This window comes from Psammomys obesus, unplaced genomic scaffold (assembly GCF_907164565.1).
Source record: "Psammomys obesus unplaced genomic scaffold, mPsaObe1.curated_primary_1811, whole genome shotgun sequence".
Lineage (NCBI taxonomy): Eukaryota > Metazoa > Chordata > Mammalia > Rodentia > Muridae > Psammomys > Psammomys obesus.
This window is the reverse complement of record NW_026596466.1, coordinates 2,174,303-2,186,762: the sequence shown is the minus strand read 5'-3', so window position 1 is coordinate 2,186,762 and position 12,460 is coordinate 2,174,303. Positions and strand designations below refer to the sequence as shown.

The window sequence follows — 12,460 nt, the reverse complement described above, 5'->3', positions numbered from 1 at the left end:
GAAGGTGCAGCAGGTAGTAACGGAGGAGGTTCCCATCCAGGCTGCCCAGTCACCAGCCAACGCAATGATGGAGCCAGTCCTGGGGACCAGCTCTCAGCTGCTGGTACCCTTCCTGCCTGCCGGCTTTCTCCTCATGGCGGATGTGCTCGTGATTCCTTGAGGAGGTTCTTTGTGCTGCAGGTAGTTGACGTTCTGGTCTTAGAGTCTGTTTGCCCACTTGTCTGCCTGTGTCTTGAACTGCTTGTCATGTACGAGTCTCTGACCCCTCTAAGAGCCAGCAGGATCACCTGTGTCTTATATTGCAAGACACATCTGGGCAGGAGTTAGCGCCTCTGCCAGGATGCTGCTGGGCAATGCTTCTGCAGCCTGGGACTCACCTCCTGGCTCCTACTTTTCTGGCCTGTTCCCCAGTGGTGGCAGCTACTTGTGTTTTGATTTTTGAAATGAAGGCTTGCTTGCTGTTCTGGAAAAGAAGCGAATGTGATTTGTGTCTGGCTAAAAGCACCCATGAATAAACTGTAAAGAGCTTAGGATTATGCCTTGATTTACTGCCTGTTGTGGGTAATGGCACATTCTCTTGCTTTAACAGATAGGTATGTCTGGTTCTGGCTTATGTCTAGTGTATAATATACATTTGCGCCTCTGTGTGTTAATGTACATTTCAGGCCTGGCCTTTCCGATCAGGAAAACATGATGAAACCATGTACTTGCCTAGAAACATTCCTTGGCTTACGAGGGGTTGTGTCCTGATGCACCCAACTCGCTAATTACGGCAACAACACAGGGCTGGCTGAGCTGTGGTTCACCGTCCAGTGCCACCAGAGCTGTGGTTTGGGCTTAGCCTGCACCCCTTGCAGCATCCCATTCTTTGACCCGATTTGAATAAGTGTCAAATCAGTGAGATGGCTAAGCAGATAAAGGCACTGGCCACAGACCCGACAGACAACCCGAGTTGGAACCCAGGACCTGCATGGTAGGAGGAAAGAACAGGCTTCCACCAGTTTCTTCTACCTCCACTCTTAATGTGGCACATGCATTTGCGTGTGTGTGTGTGTGTGTGTGTGTGTGTGTGTGTGTGTGAATAAACACAAGGAGTAACTGTAGGGCGTGTGCTTTGAGGCCTGGCCAACAGCAGAGTGCATTTAAAAGGTGAGCTTTCATGACTGTGCTTTGGCATCTGGGTTTGCACATAGGGTGTGATCTGTATTTATAGTGACAGCAGCCATGGCTCCAGATATGTTGCTTTTCTGTCCCGCTGCTGTCTGTGACTCTTGCAGACATGTCAGCTCACACCCCCCTTACAGTGTCGTGTCATGTGCCTGTTAGGCATGCATACACTTGTGTCTGGGCAAATCGGATGCCTTGACTTGGAGGTGTACGCATCCATACATGTGTTCTTCTCTGGTTCTAGCTGACACCGAAGATGTCTGCATTGTGGAGAGATTGTTCTCCAGCAGCCTGGTGGCCATTGTCAGCCTCAAAGCTCCCAGGAAGCTAAAGGTTTGCCACTTCAAGAAAGGAACTGAGATCTGCAACTACAGCTACTCCAACACCATCCTGGCGGTGAAGCTCAACAGGCAGGTGAGTAGCACCCTGTGCTGCACGCACCTCAGCTGGTAGAGTGCTTGCCAGCCATCCTCGTACGTCCTGGGCACATCCCATGCACAGCTAAAGTTGCCTGAGGTGGTGCACGCCTAGACTCTGGGCACTCTGAGAGATGGAGGCAGGAGGATCAGAAGTATGAGATCGAGGCTGGGGAGGTGCTGAGAGGTCTTGCTGTCTAAGTACAGGGATCTGAGTCTGAATCCCAGGAGCTGCAGAAAGAGCTGACCTGGCTGTGTGTTCCTCTAACCCCAGTGTTGCTGGGCAGTGGAGGAGGACTGTGTGGCTCACTGGCCTGCCCCAGGTTCAGTAAGAGACGCTGTCAAGGGAGGAAGGCAGAGGATACCTGAGCATGATGGGTGACGGCTCTGGCTTCCTAACCCCCGTTCCTCACAGGTGTGTGGATGCACACACCTAAGCACACCAAGCAAGGAAACCAAGTGTGAACTGCCTGTCATGCAGTGTCCCTCCCGTGTCTCACGCTGTTGGCCTTTCAGCTCTGAACCATTACCACCCCGTTCCTTCGCCATCATCTCTGCTTCCCTGTGTAGGTCTTTCTATGGGGTTTTGAGACAGGGTCTCTGTGTAGCCCTGGCTGTCCTGGAGCTTGCTGTGTAGACCAGGCTGGCCTCCAGTTGGAAGTGATTCACCTGCCTCTGCCTCTGCAGTGCTGGGATTAAGATGTGCGACACCACTGCCTGACTCCTGTGCACATTTGCTTCGCCAGTCCCACAGCTCCATTCTCCCAGCTTTGCTGAGGCAGTTCCCCCAGCCACACCGGCCCTGTCCCTGCCAGCACACTCCACTTGTCCTCAGGACATTAGTCTGGCTCTCAGGTTACTGTCAGCCTAAATGTTGGTCTAGGGATAGCATGGGCTTTTTATGCGGTGCCTTTCCTTTTATAAATGATACTTTTAAAAATCTGTTCCCTCTTTTTCTTCTTTGAGTTGTTGCTGTGACGTGTGATTTCCCCCAAACCAACAAAACAAACCCCCGGGCCACAACTTTGTATGGAGCCTTTGAGTGTGTTTCCTGACAGGCCGGGCCTCAGTCTGCACACAGGTAGCCAGTGCAGAAGCGCCTCCAGCATTGTTTTCTGTGTGCAGCAGCAGGCTGGAGAGCCTGCCTTCCTGTGAGAGCTGGATTCCAGCTAGCTAGACATGTGCCCCCTGGCTGGCTGACTCGACTAGGAATGAATTGGCCCCATCATCCCGTTCAGCTGGGAAGTGGTGGGACATATTAGATTGAACATTTTTCAAGTTTAAGACATAACAGACACACATTCCTATACAGCTGACACGAAGTGTGTGCCACGCTCCTCACAGATACCAACCCGACTGCATCATCCAAGAGCCTCAGTGTCCTGTCTGTAAAATGTGTGGCTCACACAGCCCTAACTCTAGCTCCTGGGGGATCCAGCGCCCTCTTCTGACGTCCTCAGGAACTAGGCACACAGTAGTGCCTAGCAGAATAACCCGTGTGCGCAGTACCATTTCGCACGCCTCATATAATCCCCTGTGCTTTTCGTATATTTGACCTGTGCCTCTTTCACTGCAGGTTTTGGGGGTTGGTGGGTTTTTTGTGGTACTCGGCATGGAACGTCAGTGCTAAGCCCCGTCTCCAGACCACTTTTACTTTTTATTTTGTGATGGGGCCTCAAACTTGCCTGCCTCAGTCTCTGCAGTGGGTGGAGAATGGGCCTGGGCCACCTGCCCAGGCTCACCAGGTTGCTGCTGGGGTTTTTGAGGTTTGGTGGGGGGGGGGGGGGTGATGTTTGTTGGGTTTTGTGTGTTTGTGTCAGTATGGGTGCATTTGTGGCCTGACATGAGTGGAGGTCAAAACATAGCCTCAGGTGGCAGTCCTTGCCTTCCGCCTTATTTGAGGCAGGGTGTCTTGTTTGCCACTGTGTACTCCAGCCAGCTTACCAGTAAGCTTCCAGGGAATTCCTGTCTTCACCTTCCATCTTGCTATAATGGCACAGCCTCATCCTGCATTATGTGGGTGTTAGGGTCTGAACTCCAGCCCTCACTCTGACACAGTAAGTGCCATTATGCACTGAGCCATCTCAGCCCTCACCATAGTTGTCTAAAGCAGTTTGCCTTCGTAGATCTCTCTCACCTTCACCTAAGAACGTGGCACTGAAGTAAGTCACCTGTGCGAACTCACAGTGCCCTTGGCATGTGTGGTTGTGGGAGCCTGTGTGGACGGCTCCAGAGCCTTGCTGGCAGTGGGAAGGCAGCGGCACACACTTGCGCTGTGCACAGCAGCCTGCATGCTGTCCTAGGAGTGGAGAAGATCTTAGGCCGGGGGTCAGCTCAGGTGGAACACGGCACGTGTGGCCCCATGTGTGCCCCATCATGTGTGGTGATCTTTGTTCTTGCTGTCTCTAGAGGCTCATTGTATGTCTGGAAGAGTCGCTCTATATACACAACATCCGGGACATGAAGGTACTTCATACCATTCGAGAGACACCCCCAAACCCTGCAGGTAAGCCACTGCTAAGCATGTAGGAGCCCTTACCACTGAGTATCCACATTGAGGCAGGAGAGAACTGACTCCTACAACTTGTCCTCTGACCTTACCATGCACGCACGCGCGCACACACACACAGCAAAAATAAAAGGAAGATCTTTGGGGGGGACGGCCTTTTACGGATGACTACGGACCAGTGAGATGACTCAACAAGTAAGTGGGCACTTACTGCCAACCCTGACCTGAGTGCCACTCCCAGAACACATGTGGTGCGGGGAGAGAATTGAGCCCTTCAGGTTGTCCTGACTAGCACACACCCTGGCACACACACATGCACACTAAATAAACATGTAATAAAGGTGGCTGAAGGTGGGAATTTCCTCTGGTCTGCACACAGTCAGGTGTAAAATGTGGCAGGTGGAAGCTGAGCGGCCTTCCTGCTGGAGCCAGCCTGCTAAGCCACCTTCCCAGCTGTCTCATGAGCATGTAGGCTCATTGATTGGGTGAGCTTTAGCCTGGCCTGCAGTCATTCCAGACCACAGGTCTTTCGTCAGTGAATGATACCAACATCACCCTGGATGGCTGGGGCAGACATCTTGAGAGAGTTATACAGAGGTTTACTTGACACTTTCTATTGTTTTGTTCTAGAAATGTTAACTCCACACTAACCCTGCCAGGTATCCATCCTCTAGACTCAGTTTGAGTTCAGTTGTCATGTGTCTCCACAGGCTTGTGTGCCCTGTCAATAAACAATGACAACTGCTACTTGGCGTACCCTGGGAGTGCGACCATCGGAGAGGTGCAGGTCTTCGACACCATCAACTTGGTGAGATATGTCTTGCTGGGAAGGCACGGGGTGGCCTCCCTGGCTCAGCAGCGTGGCCTTCCTTTCCTGGTGCTCTTCTGAGGTGGCCCAGCAGCCCTGGCTGAGCCGCCTGTGTCTCCCCAGTGCTCACGCCGTGCTGAGCTCCAGGGTGTGCTTGTTGGCAGACCCCAGCAAACAGGGCCAGCGGCTCTGCTTGTTGTAGCTGAGCAGTGTTTCCACAGGCCTGCCACGAGGCTCCGCCACTCCTTTTGGCCTTAGTAATGGTGTGCTAACAGTTATTTCTACCTGATGGCTCTTGGGTGACAGTCATGTTTTCTCTATTTCCCCCTTTCAGAGAGCTGCAAACATGATCCCGGCTCATGACAGTCCCTTAGCAGCCCTGGCTTTTGATGCAAGTGGGACCAAGCTTGCCACCGCTTCTGAGAAGGTCTGTCTGCCATGGCACCTGGCTCACTGGCCTCCACGCTTTGGTCATACAGTCCAAGTTAACAAGCAGGTTATATGTTCCCCAGTGTTCAGAGAGGCCAGAACAGCCCAGTGTCAGTGGCTGCCATTGCTTGCTGTCCGCCTTCAAGAATGCCTGAGGGAAACGTGCAGAGGACCGACGGGCTAGTTAGTGCTCATCTGCTCTGTCTGTGAGCCTGTCCCACAGCTGAGAAAAGCAGTTCATATGGTAGCCAGGAGGGAGAGGGGGAGGGGCTGGGGTCCCCATAGTCCCTGTGTGGGCACACTTCCAAAGACTGGACTAACTTCCTCTAGGCCTTAGCTCTTGAAGGCTCCACCATCTTCCACTAGTGCCACAGGCTGTCACAGTGTGCCATTGTTTGACACACTGTGTGGACCAGTGGGATGGATCAGCAGGTGTGCATGTTGGTGCTTGTGTACATGTTCTCCTAGATACGGGTGTGTGTGCACACGTGGGGGAGGCCAAAGGTTGACGTACGACCTGAGCTTGATTCCTAAAACACGGAGGAGAGAACTGACTCCTGCCAGCTGTCTTGTGGCCTCCACCTGTGCACTGTGGTGGATGCGCGCGCACACACAGTTACTAAAAGAGAGAAAAGCCAGTGCTTGTTCGTGGCATGAAATAGAAAAACATCAGGCATGGCTGTGATCAAGACACATGTGGGTCTGTGAAGCCAGAGCCAGTCTGATCCACACAGTGAGTTCCAGCCAACCAGGGCCAGAATGGGACCTTGTCTCAGTCTCAAAAACAATAACAACAACAACAAAAATCACTTTTAATATAGTTTTGCTCTTGATGTTTTGTTGGGTTGTTTGTTTGTTTTCAGGATTTGTTGTTTTTTTTTGTTTTGAGACAAGGTTTCTCTGTGTAGCCCTGCCTGTCCTGGAACTCACTTTGTAGATCAAGCTGGCCTCAAACTTAAATATCTGCTGCGTCTGTCTCCTGGCTGTAATATTTTTAAACATCACTATTTTGGGATGTTGATGTTGTCTCTTACATGTTGTTTTTGCCGGTAATGTCATGTTTAAGTCATGTGTAAACCCAAGTGTGTGTGTCTGATTATGAACTTAAGAGATTCCGATAGAGAGGATCTGTGGCGGTGGCTAAGGGCGCGCTGCTGCAGTGTGCTCCACAGTCGGCGTCAAGGCTGCTCGCGTCCAGATGAGTCGGCTGACTTTAAGCAGTGCCTGTAGGGGTGAGCAAGAAGAGGCTGGAACACTGGTCTGTGGCATCGGGGCTCCATACACCCCAGAACTGGAGCGCAGAGAGGAGGCTGGAGCCCCCTTGAGCTCCTGCCAGCAGCCGCATGGCTTGTCCATGTGTAGAATGATGTAAGAGAAGACTAAAAGTCAATTTAATTTTTTTATTTTTTTGCTCAACTAAAATTCTGTTTTCTTCCCCCTTTTTCCTCTCTCTGACCTAGGGGACTGTGATTCGGGTGTTTTCCATTCCAGAGGGACAAAAGCTGTTTGAGTTCCGGAGAGGAGTGAAGAGGTGAAGTACAGGCGTTTGTTCCCAGGCTGGCTACAGAGGTTCCTTTTGGATTTCAGTATCTGCTGCCTGTGGTTAATCGAGGGGAGGCTTAGAAGGTGCCTCCCAGCACAAGCACGTCTCCTGGAACTGGTCTTGGAAGGGCAGCACAAGCCTTGCTCCGAGAGCCGCCTGACTCGCTAGAGGGGCCCTAAAAAGGCTTAGCACAGGACATTCGGGGTTCAGGACAGCAGCCCCACCTGCTTCCTGCCCCTGAGGTCCCGCCCAGCTCCCCTCCCCCAGCAGATATCTTGTGAGCTTTTCTTGAGGTTGGGGTTCCCTCTGTGACCTGCATGCCCACAGCATCCTGTTACTGTCCTGACACCCCAGTCCTCACTGCTGCTTAAGCAGATGCTGGAGCATAGTAGGACAGGCCTGGGCTGCGCTGCCTGGGTTCAAGCCCTTGACCATCGCTGTGACTGTGGTAAGGCAGCAGTGCGTCCCATAGCCTTGGCTCCCTCCTTCGACTGTGTAATGGCAGCCGAGGCTAAGAAGCACTTAGGAATGCGTGGCTGTCCTCCCTAGGGAACCTGCCACTGTCTGTCGTCACCTCCCTTTCTTGTTGGGGTGTCCCCGGGAGATAGAGCACACATGTTGTAGTCTGAGCAGTGTTTCCAAAGCCAGGAGCCAGGGGTGATGGGCGCACTGGAACTCCAGTCTCGCCCGGCCTGAGCTGTATAGTCAGGCCGTCTCAAAATACTAGACATCTCCTTCAGGGACTGCACCTCTGGGCTTCCCCATGTCACGCCTCTCTTGATCCTCTGTGCTCCTCTTGGTTCCCTGTGTCCAGTGCTTGCCCGGAGCCTCTCTGTACCCTCATTGTACCCCACATCCTTTCTAATCAACCTGTCTGCTTCTGCTGCCCAGTCAGGTATGGGTGTAGGATCTGCGTCTGGACACAGCCCAACCCTCCTGAGGTAGATCTGGCACTTAGCAGTCCAGAATGTGCCGCCTGCTGCATACTCTCCATCAGCCTGGGAACATTAGGCATGGGGCATTGGAAACACTCTTGTCCTAACACAGCGTGGTGGAGTAAAGGGAAAAAAAACATGTTTATTCAAGCTGTGGAATGTTTAGTGACCTTGGAGACCTGGGCTGGGAGGATTGCCTTAAAACATTACCAGGCTGCCGCCTGACCTGCCGGGCCAGACAGACACCACAGTTCCGTCTAATCTGCCTTTTCCACTCGTTGCCATCATCAGTGTTTGGGGGTTTGCTACATAAGTGATTGATGTGGCTAACACATTGGTTTGGGTTTTTAAACTTTCCCATCTTACTGCTTCTGTGTCCTAATCAGCTCTCAACATTTCTGAGCCTCCAGTCACCTGAGGGAGCCTCAGTTGAGGGCACGCCCCATCACATTGGCTGGTTGCTGTGTCTGAGAGAGTGTGTATATTTGATTGATGTAGAAGGCCATATCCCTGAGACAGTGGCGAACCAAGAGAGCATGCCAGGAAACAATGTTTGTCAGTAGTTTCTGCCTTCATTTTCTAGCTTGAATTCCTGTTTTAAGATCCCACAATGATATTGTGATCTGACACACTAAGGCCACCCAAGGTTACACAGTAAGACCCTCAACAAATAACAGAGATGCTCTTACCTCGTTTGATCACAAGCAGGTTCCTCTCTCCAGAGGAGGTGGCCAAGAAGAACAGAAAGACTTCTGTAGAGCCAAGTGTGTCTCTGACAAGATTGTTCTTTCTGTGGCCATACAAGTCCCTGGGGAAGCTGTACCCCTGCCCACCCCACAGCTGTTGCCAGTGTGTTCTGTGGTGGGTGGGCTGGGGCCTCTCACACCCCCTGTTCCTCAGGTGTGTGAGCATCTGCTCCCTGGCCTTCAGCATGGATGGCATGTTCCTCTCCGCATCTAGCAACACCGAAACTGTGCACATCTTCAAACTCGAGGCCGTGAGGGAAAAGTAAGTTGCAAAGACAAGTCTTTCTTTTTTCCTTTCTTTTCTTTTCTTTTTTCTTTCGTTTTTCTTTCAAGGCAGGGTTTCTCTGTGTAGCCCTGGTTGTCCTGGAACTCACTGTGTAGACCAGGCTGGCCTCCTACTCAGATATCTGCCTGACTTTGCCTCCTGAGTACTGGGATTAAAGGCATGTGCCACCAACTGGCTAAAAACCAGGTTTTTTACATGGTTTGTTGGGAATGGGAAGAACTGAGGACCAAACCTAGAGTCTCAGGAGTGTTGCAGGGAAACGCTACCACTGAGCTAGTTGGTCTCAACTTTTAAGGGTTGATAAGATGGCTCAGTGAGTACTGGTGCCAAGCCTGACAGCCTTCCCAGGGAACCATGTGATAGAAGGAGAGAAATAGGTCAAATACATTGGCCTCCAACCTGCACACACAAATTTTAAATTAATCTAAAAATAAAAACATCTACAAAATTGTAAACTGCTTACACTCATCAGAAAATCATGACACAGAGCCACTGTGTGGCACCGTTTCTGGGTGCAGACCCCATCTGCCTGTAGGGTGGGCATGACACCACCAAGTCTACCGTCAGCATAATCTGTGCTCAGAGGATGTTCTGATATCCCAGGGCAGAAAGGCATGAGAATCACAGCTCTGACCCAGGGAAGCGAGGAGCTGGGTGCTGCTCCTGCGACAGATTCCTGATAGAGAGACTTCCTGTATGTTTCCTGCACACATTCAAGAGCATCCCACTTGGGCCAGCATTGATGACAAGAGCCTGTTTCCCATCCAAAGACCCACACTGTGAGACAGAGCCCTGGCTCCCACAGTAGTCCTGGTCTCTGCAGTCAGGAGCGCACATGCTAAGGAAGCATGTGAGAGCTGCTGCTCCAGAAGGCTCCTGCTGGCTTGCTGTCACAGCCACAGCCACTGGGCGGGGAGAAAACAGGACACTCTGCTTTCCACGACACTCTGCTTTCCACGGCCGATGTTTGCCAAGCATGGAGGGTTGGCTCAGTCTAGGACTGACTCCTAGTTGTAGTTGTAGGTGAGAACCCAGTCTTACCTGTGTCATGGGGCTTCCTTCCAGGCCTCCGGAAGAGCCCACCACCTGGACTGGCTACTTCGGGAAGGTGCTCATGGCATCTACCAGCTACCTGCCCTCACAAGTGACAGAAATGTTCAGCCAGGGCAGGGCCTTTGCCACCGTCCGCCTGCCGTTCTGTGGCCACAAAAACATCTGCTCACTAGTCACGTGAGTGCATGCTGAGCCTGTGTCCCCACCATCTGCCCCATGCCCATCAGAGCCTGGGGACAGTGCTTGCCGCCTGGTTGCAGAGGTCTTGTGTGGCCCTGCTCAGCCTGGCTCGTCAAACCCTGCTGAGAGGACCCGCAGGCGCGAGGGCCTCACCACAGAGCCACCTTTGCATTTTACAGGGTGTTTGTGTGGATGAGAGCGTTAAGTCAGACAACGGGAAAGTGACACTGTTCAGTGGCAGTGCCCAGGAGCACACAGGTCCTGCTTGTGGGCTTGGGATTGTCGGCCTTGGAGCACTGGAAAGCTTGTCTGTAAGATGAGTGACAGCACAGCTCTGGCTCAGGAAATTGCCAGTGTTGCTGGAGTCTTACTGCTCTGCTAAAGTGAGCGAAAGCTTTATGGACAGGCCCACCCTCAGGCTGGGAGGTGCTCAGTGGGCAACAGCTCTGTCCTCAGCACCGACGTGTGGTCAAGTGTGGCCACACGGGCCTGTTTCCGGCACTGGGGGAGGCAGACCCAAGTGGGTCGCTAGGACTTGATGTCCATCAGCCTGCATCCAGGTGAAGTGGAGTAAAGCCCAGAGTGGTCCAGCAGGGCATCTCACGCCTCCTGGCTTCCCCATGGGCATGCACAGATGGGTGCACGCATGCGCACACACAGGAAGGAGAAAACACCCACCTTAGGGACCAAGAAGCTGACAGCCACCCCGCCCCATCATGTGTTCTTTGGGACTCAGTGTGTTCACACCCAGGCCATCCTTAGCCCTCCCAGCTTCCCTCAGAGGAGCCCAGGTACCGCCTTCACCTAACACCCTGGCTGGTGGGTTTCTTCCTAGCTCAGCTGAGATGTAGGCTTAGTCACGTGCCTTTGGTGAGGAAAGTCCTCCTTCTGAAACATGAAAACATAGCTGCTTTTCCTTAGAATTCAGAAGATCCCACGGTTGCTGGTAGGAGCATCAGATGGCTATTTGTACATGTACAACCTGGACCCCCAGGAAGGCGGCGAGTGCGCCCTGATGCGTCAGCACAGGTGAGGCTGCTCTGTGGAGGTCGGGGGCTGTGGGCTCTGTGGTGGGGCTGTGCATTCATCCGCTTCAGGCAGATGTGCCGGCCTGTGCCATTGGCAAGCATTGTCTCCCCATTGAAATTCATTTTTCTGGTGCTAAGACCCTTCTGCTTTACCTTTTTGGCCACTGGATACCTGCCCTTCAGGGCCAGGGAGAGAGGTGTCTGAGGCTGTGATGGTGACAATTGGGTAGCCCCCCAGGCTCCCGCTGTGGGTGAGGCTTGGGGTTTATAGTAAGGTGTCCTCACAGGAGCCTGCCGTCCCACATCAGGATTGGAGTAGGAAATTTGCACTTGGTGATTGGGATGTGTGGGCTTGGTCATACTTCCTGTGTTGAAGTCACTGGGAAATCCCAGGGGCAGAGTCTTGGTGTTGGTGGCAGGGTTGTGTCAGGCGTGAGCAGGCATCTGTGACACGCCGTCCTTGGCTGGCATCTCAGGCCCTAGGCCATGCTATACCTGTATCCATCTGTCCTGGAACAACTTGTTTTGTTTGAACCAGGACTTACTGTGTAGCTAAGGTTGGCCTTAAACTAAGGGGAATTTTCCTGCCTCAACCTCCCAAATGCTAGGGTTTTGAGACTGAGCCATCACACCTGGCCTCAAACATCAGGCCTGACCTGTTCATTTCCTGTCTCTAGGTTGGATGGCAGCATGGAGACAACCAGTGAAATAGTAGACTCTGCATCTCATGACTGCCCCTTAGTAACGCAGGCGTACGGCACAGCAGCTGCCAAGGGTGCCTACACGCCCTCATCCCCAACAAGACTCGGGAAAGGGCAGGATGCCAACTTAGAAGGTAACTGAGCAACAGCTTCCAGGACTCTTCCATAGTTGTCACTGGAGGTGTGCCATGGAGCGGGACTCCTTCAGGGCTGGGGAAAGGGGAAAGCAGTCATTGTGGCCAGTGACTGGCTGTGTGAGCCCACACACCTGCCACCTCTGTAAGCAGCGTGTCCTCCAGGCATCATGGACAGAGGCTGCCAGTGCTGATAGCTAAGGTCACTCAGGCATGGTTCTCTCCATCCATGCGGCTGACTTTCCCCAAACTCCAGCGGTTTGCTTGCAAGAGAGTTTGCGCTAGCTCTTATGCCAAGGAGCATCCATTCCACCATTCTCCAGCCTTTGCCCCTGAAAGTCTCCGTGGTCGCGCGGCAGAGTGCAGCCTGTACGTTCAGTTACCACTGTTCACTGTTCAGGCTTGTGTTGGGCTACTGCATGCTGGGAAATGGGTGACCTCGTCTGCCTCTGCCTGAGGCTGTAGAGGCCTGGCTCTATGACCAGGTTGGGAAGGTCTTGGTGTAGCCATAGCTCATAGTCGTGC

General features: G+C 52.7%; 1 protein-coding gene across 2 annotated transcripts in view; it reads left to right on the top strand.

Annotated features, from left to right (window-relative positions):
* Positions 1-12,460, top strand: part of Wipi2 (WD repeat domain, phosphoinositide interacting 2) — a 33,817-nt gene that overhangs the window by 18,671 nt on the left and 2,686 nt on the right. For both annotated transcript variants that reach the window (XM_055598479.1, XM_055598478.1), the window contains 9 exons: positions 1,412-1,581; positions 3,993-4,089; positions 4,803-4,900; positions 5,235-5,327; positions 6,790-6,860; positions 8,708-8,815; positions 9,905-10,069; positions 10,994-11,101; positions 11,778-11,935. In XM_055598479.1, the coding sequence (XP_055454454.1) occupies positions 1,412-1,581; positions 3,993-4,089; positions 4,803-4,900; positions 5,235-5,327; positions 6,790-6,860; positions 8,708-8,815; positions 9,905-10,069; positions 10,994-11,101; positions 11,778-11,935 (1,068 nt within the window). The remainder of the gene's footprint in view (positions 1-1,411; positions 1,582-3,992; positions 4,090-4,802; positions 4,901-5,234; positions 5,328-6,789; positions 6,861-8,707; positions 8,816-9,904; positions 10,070-10,993; positions 11,102-11,777; positions 11,936-12,460) is intronic.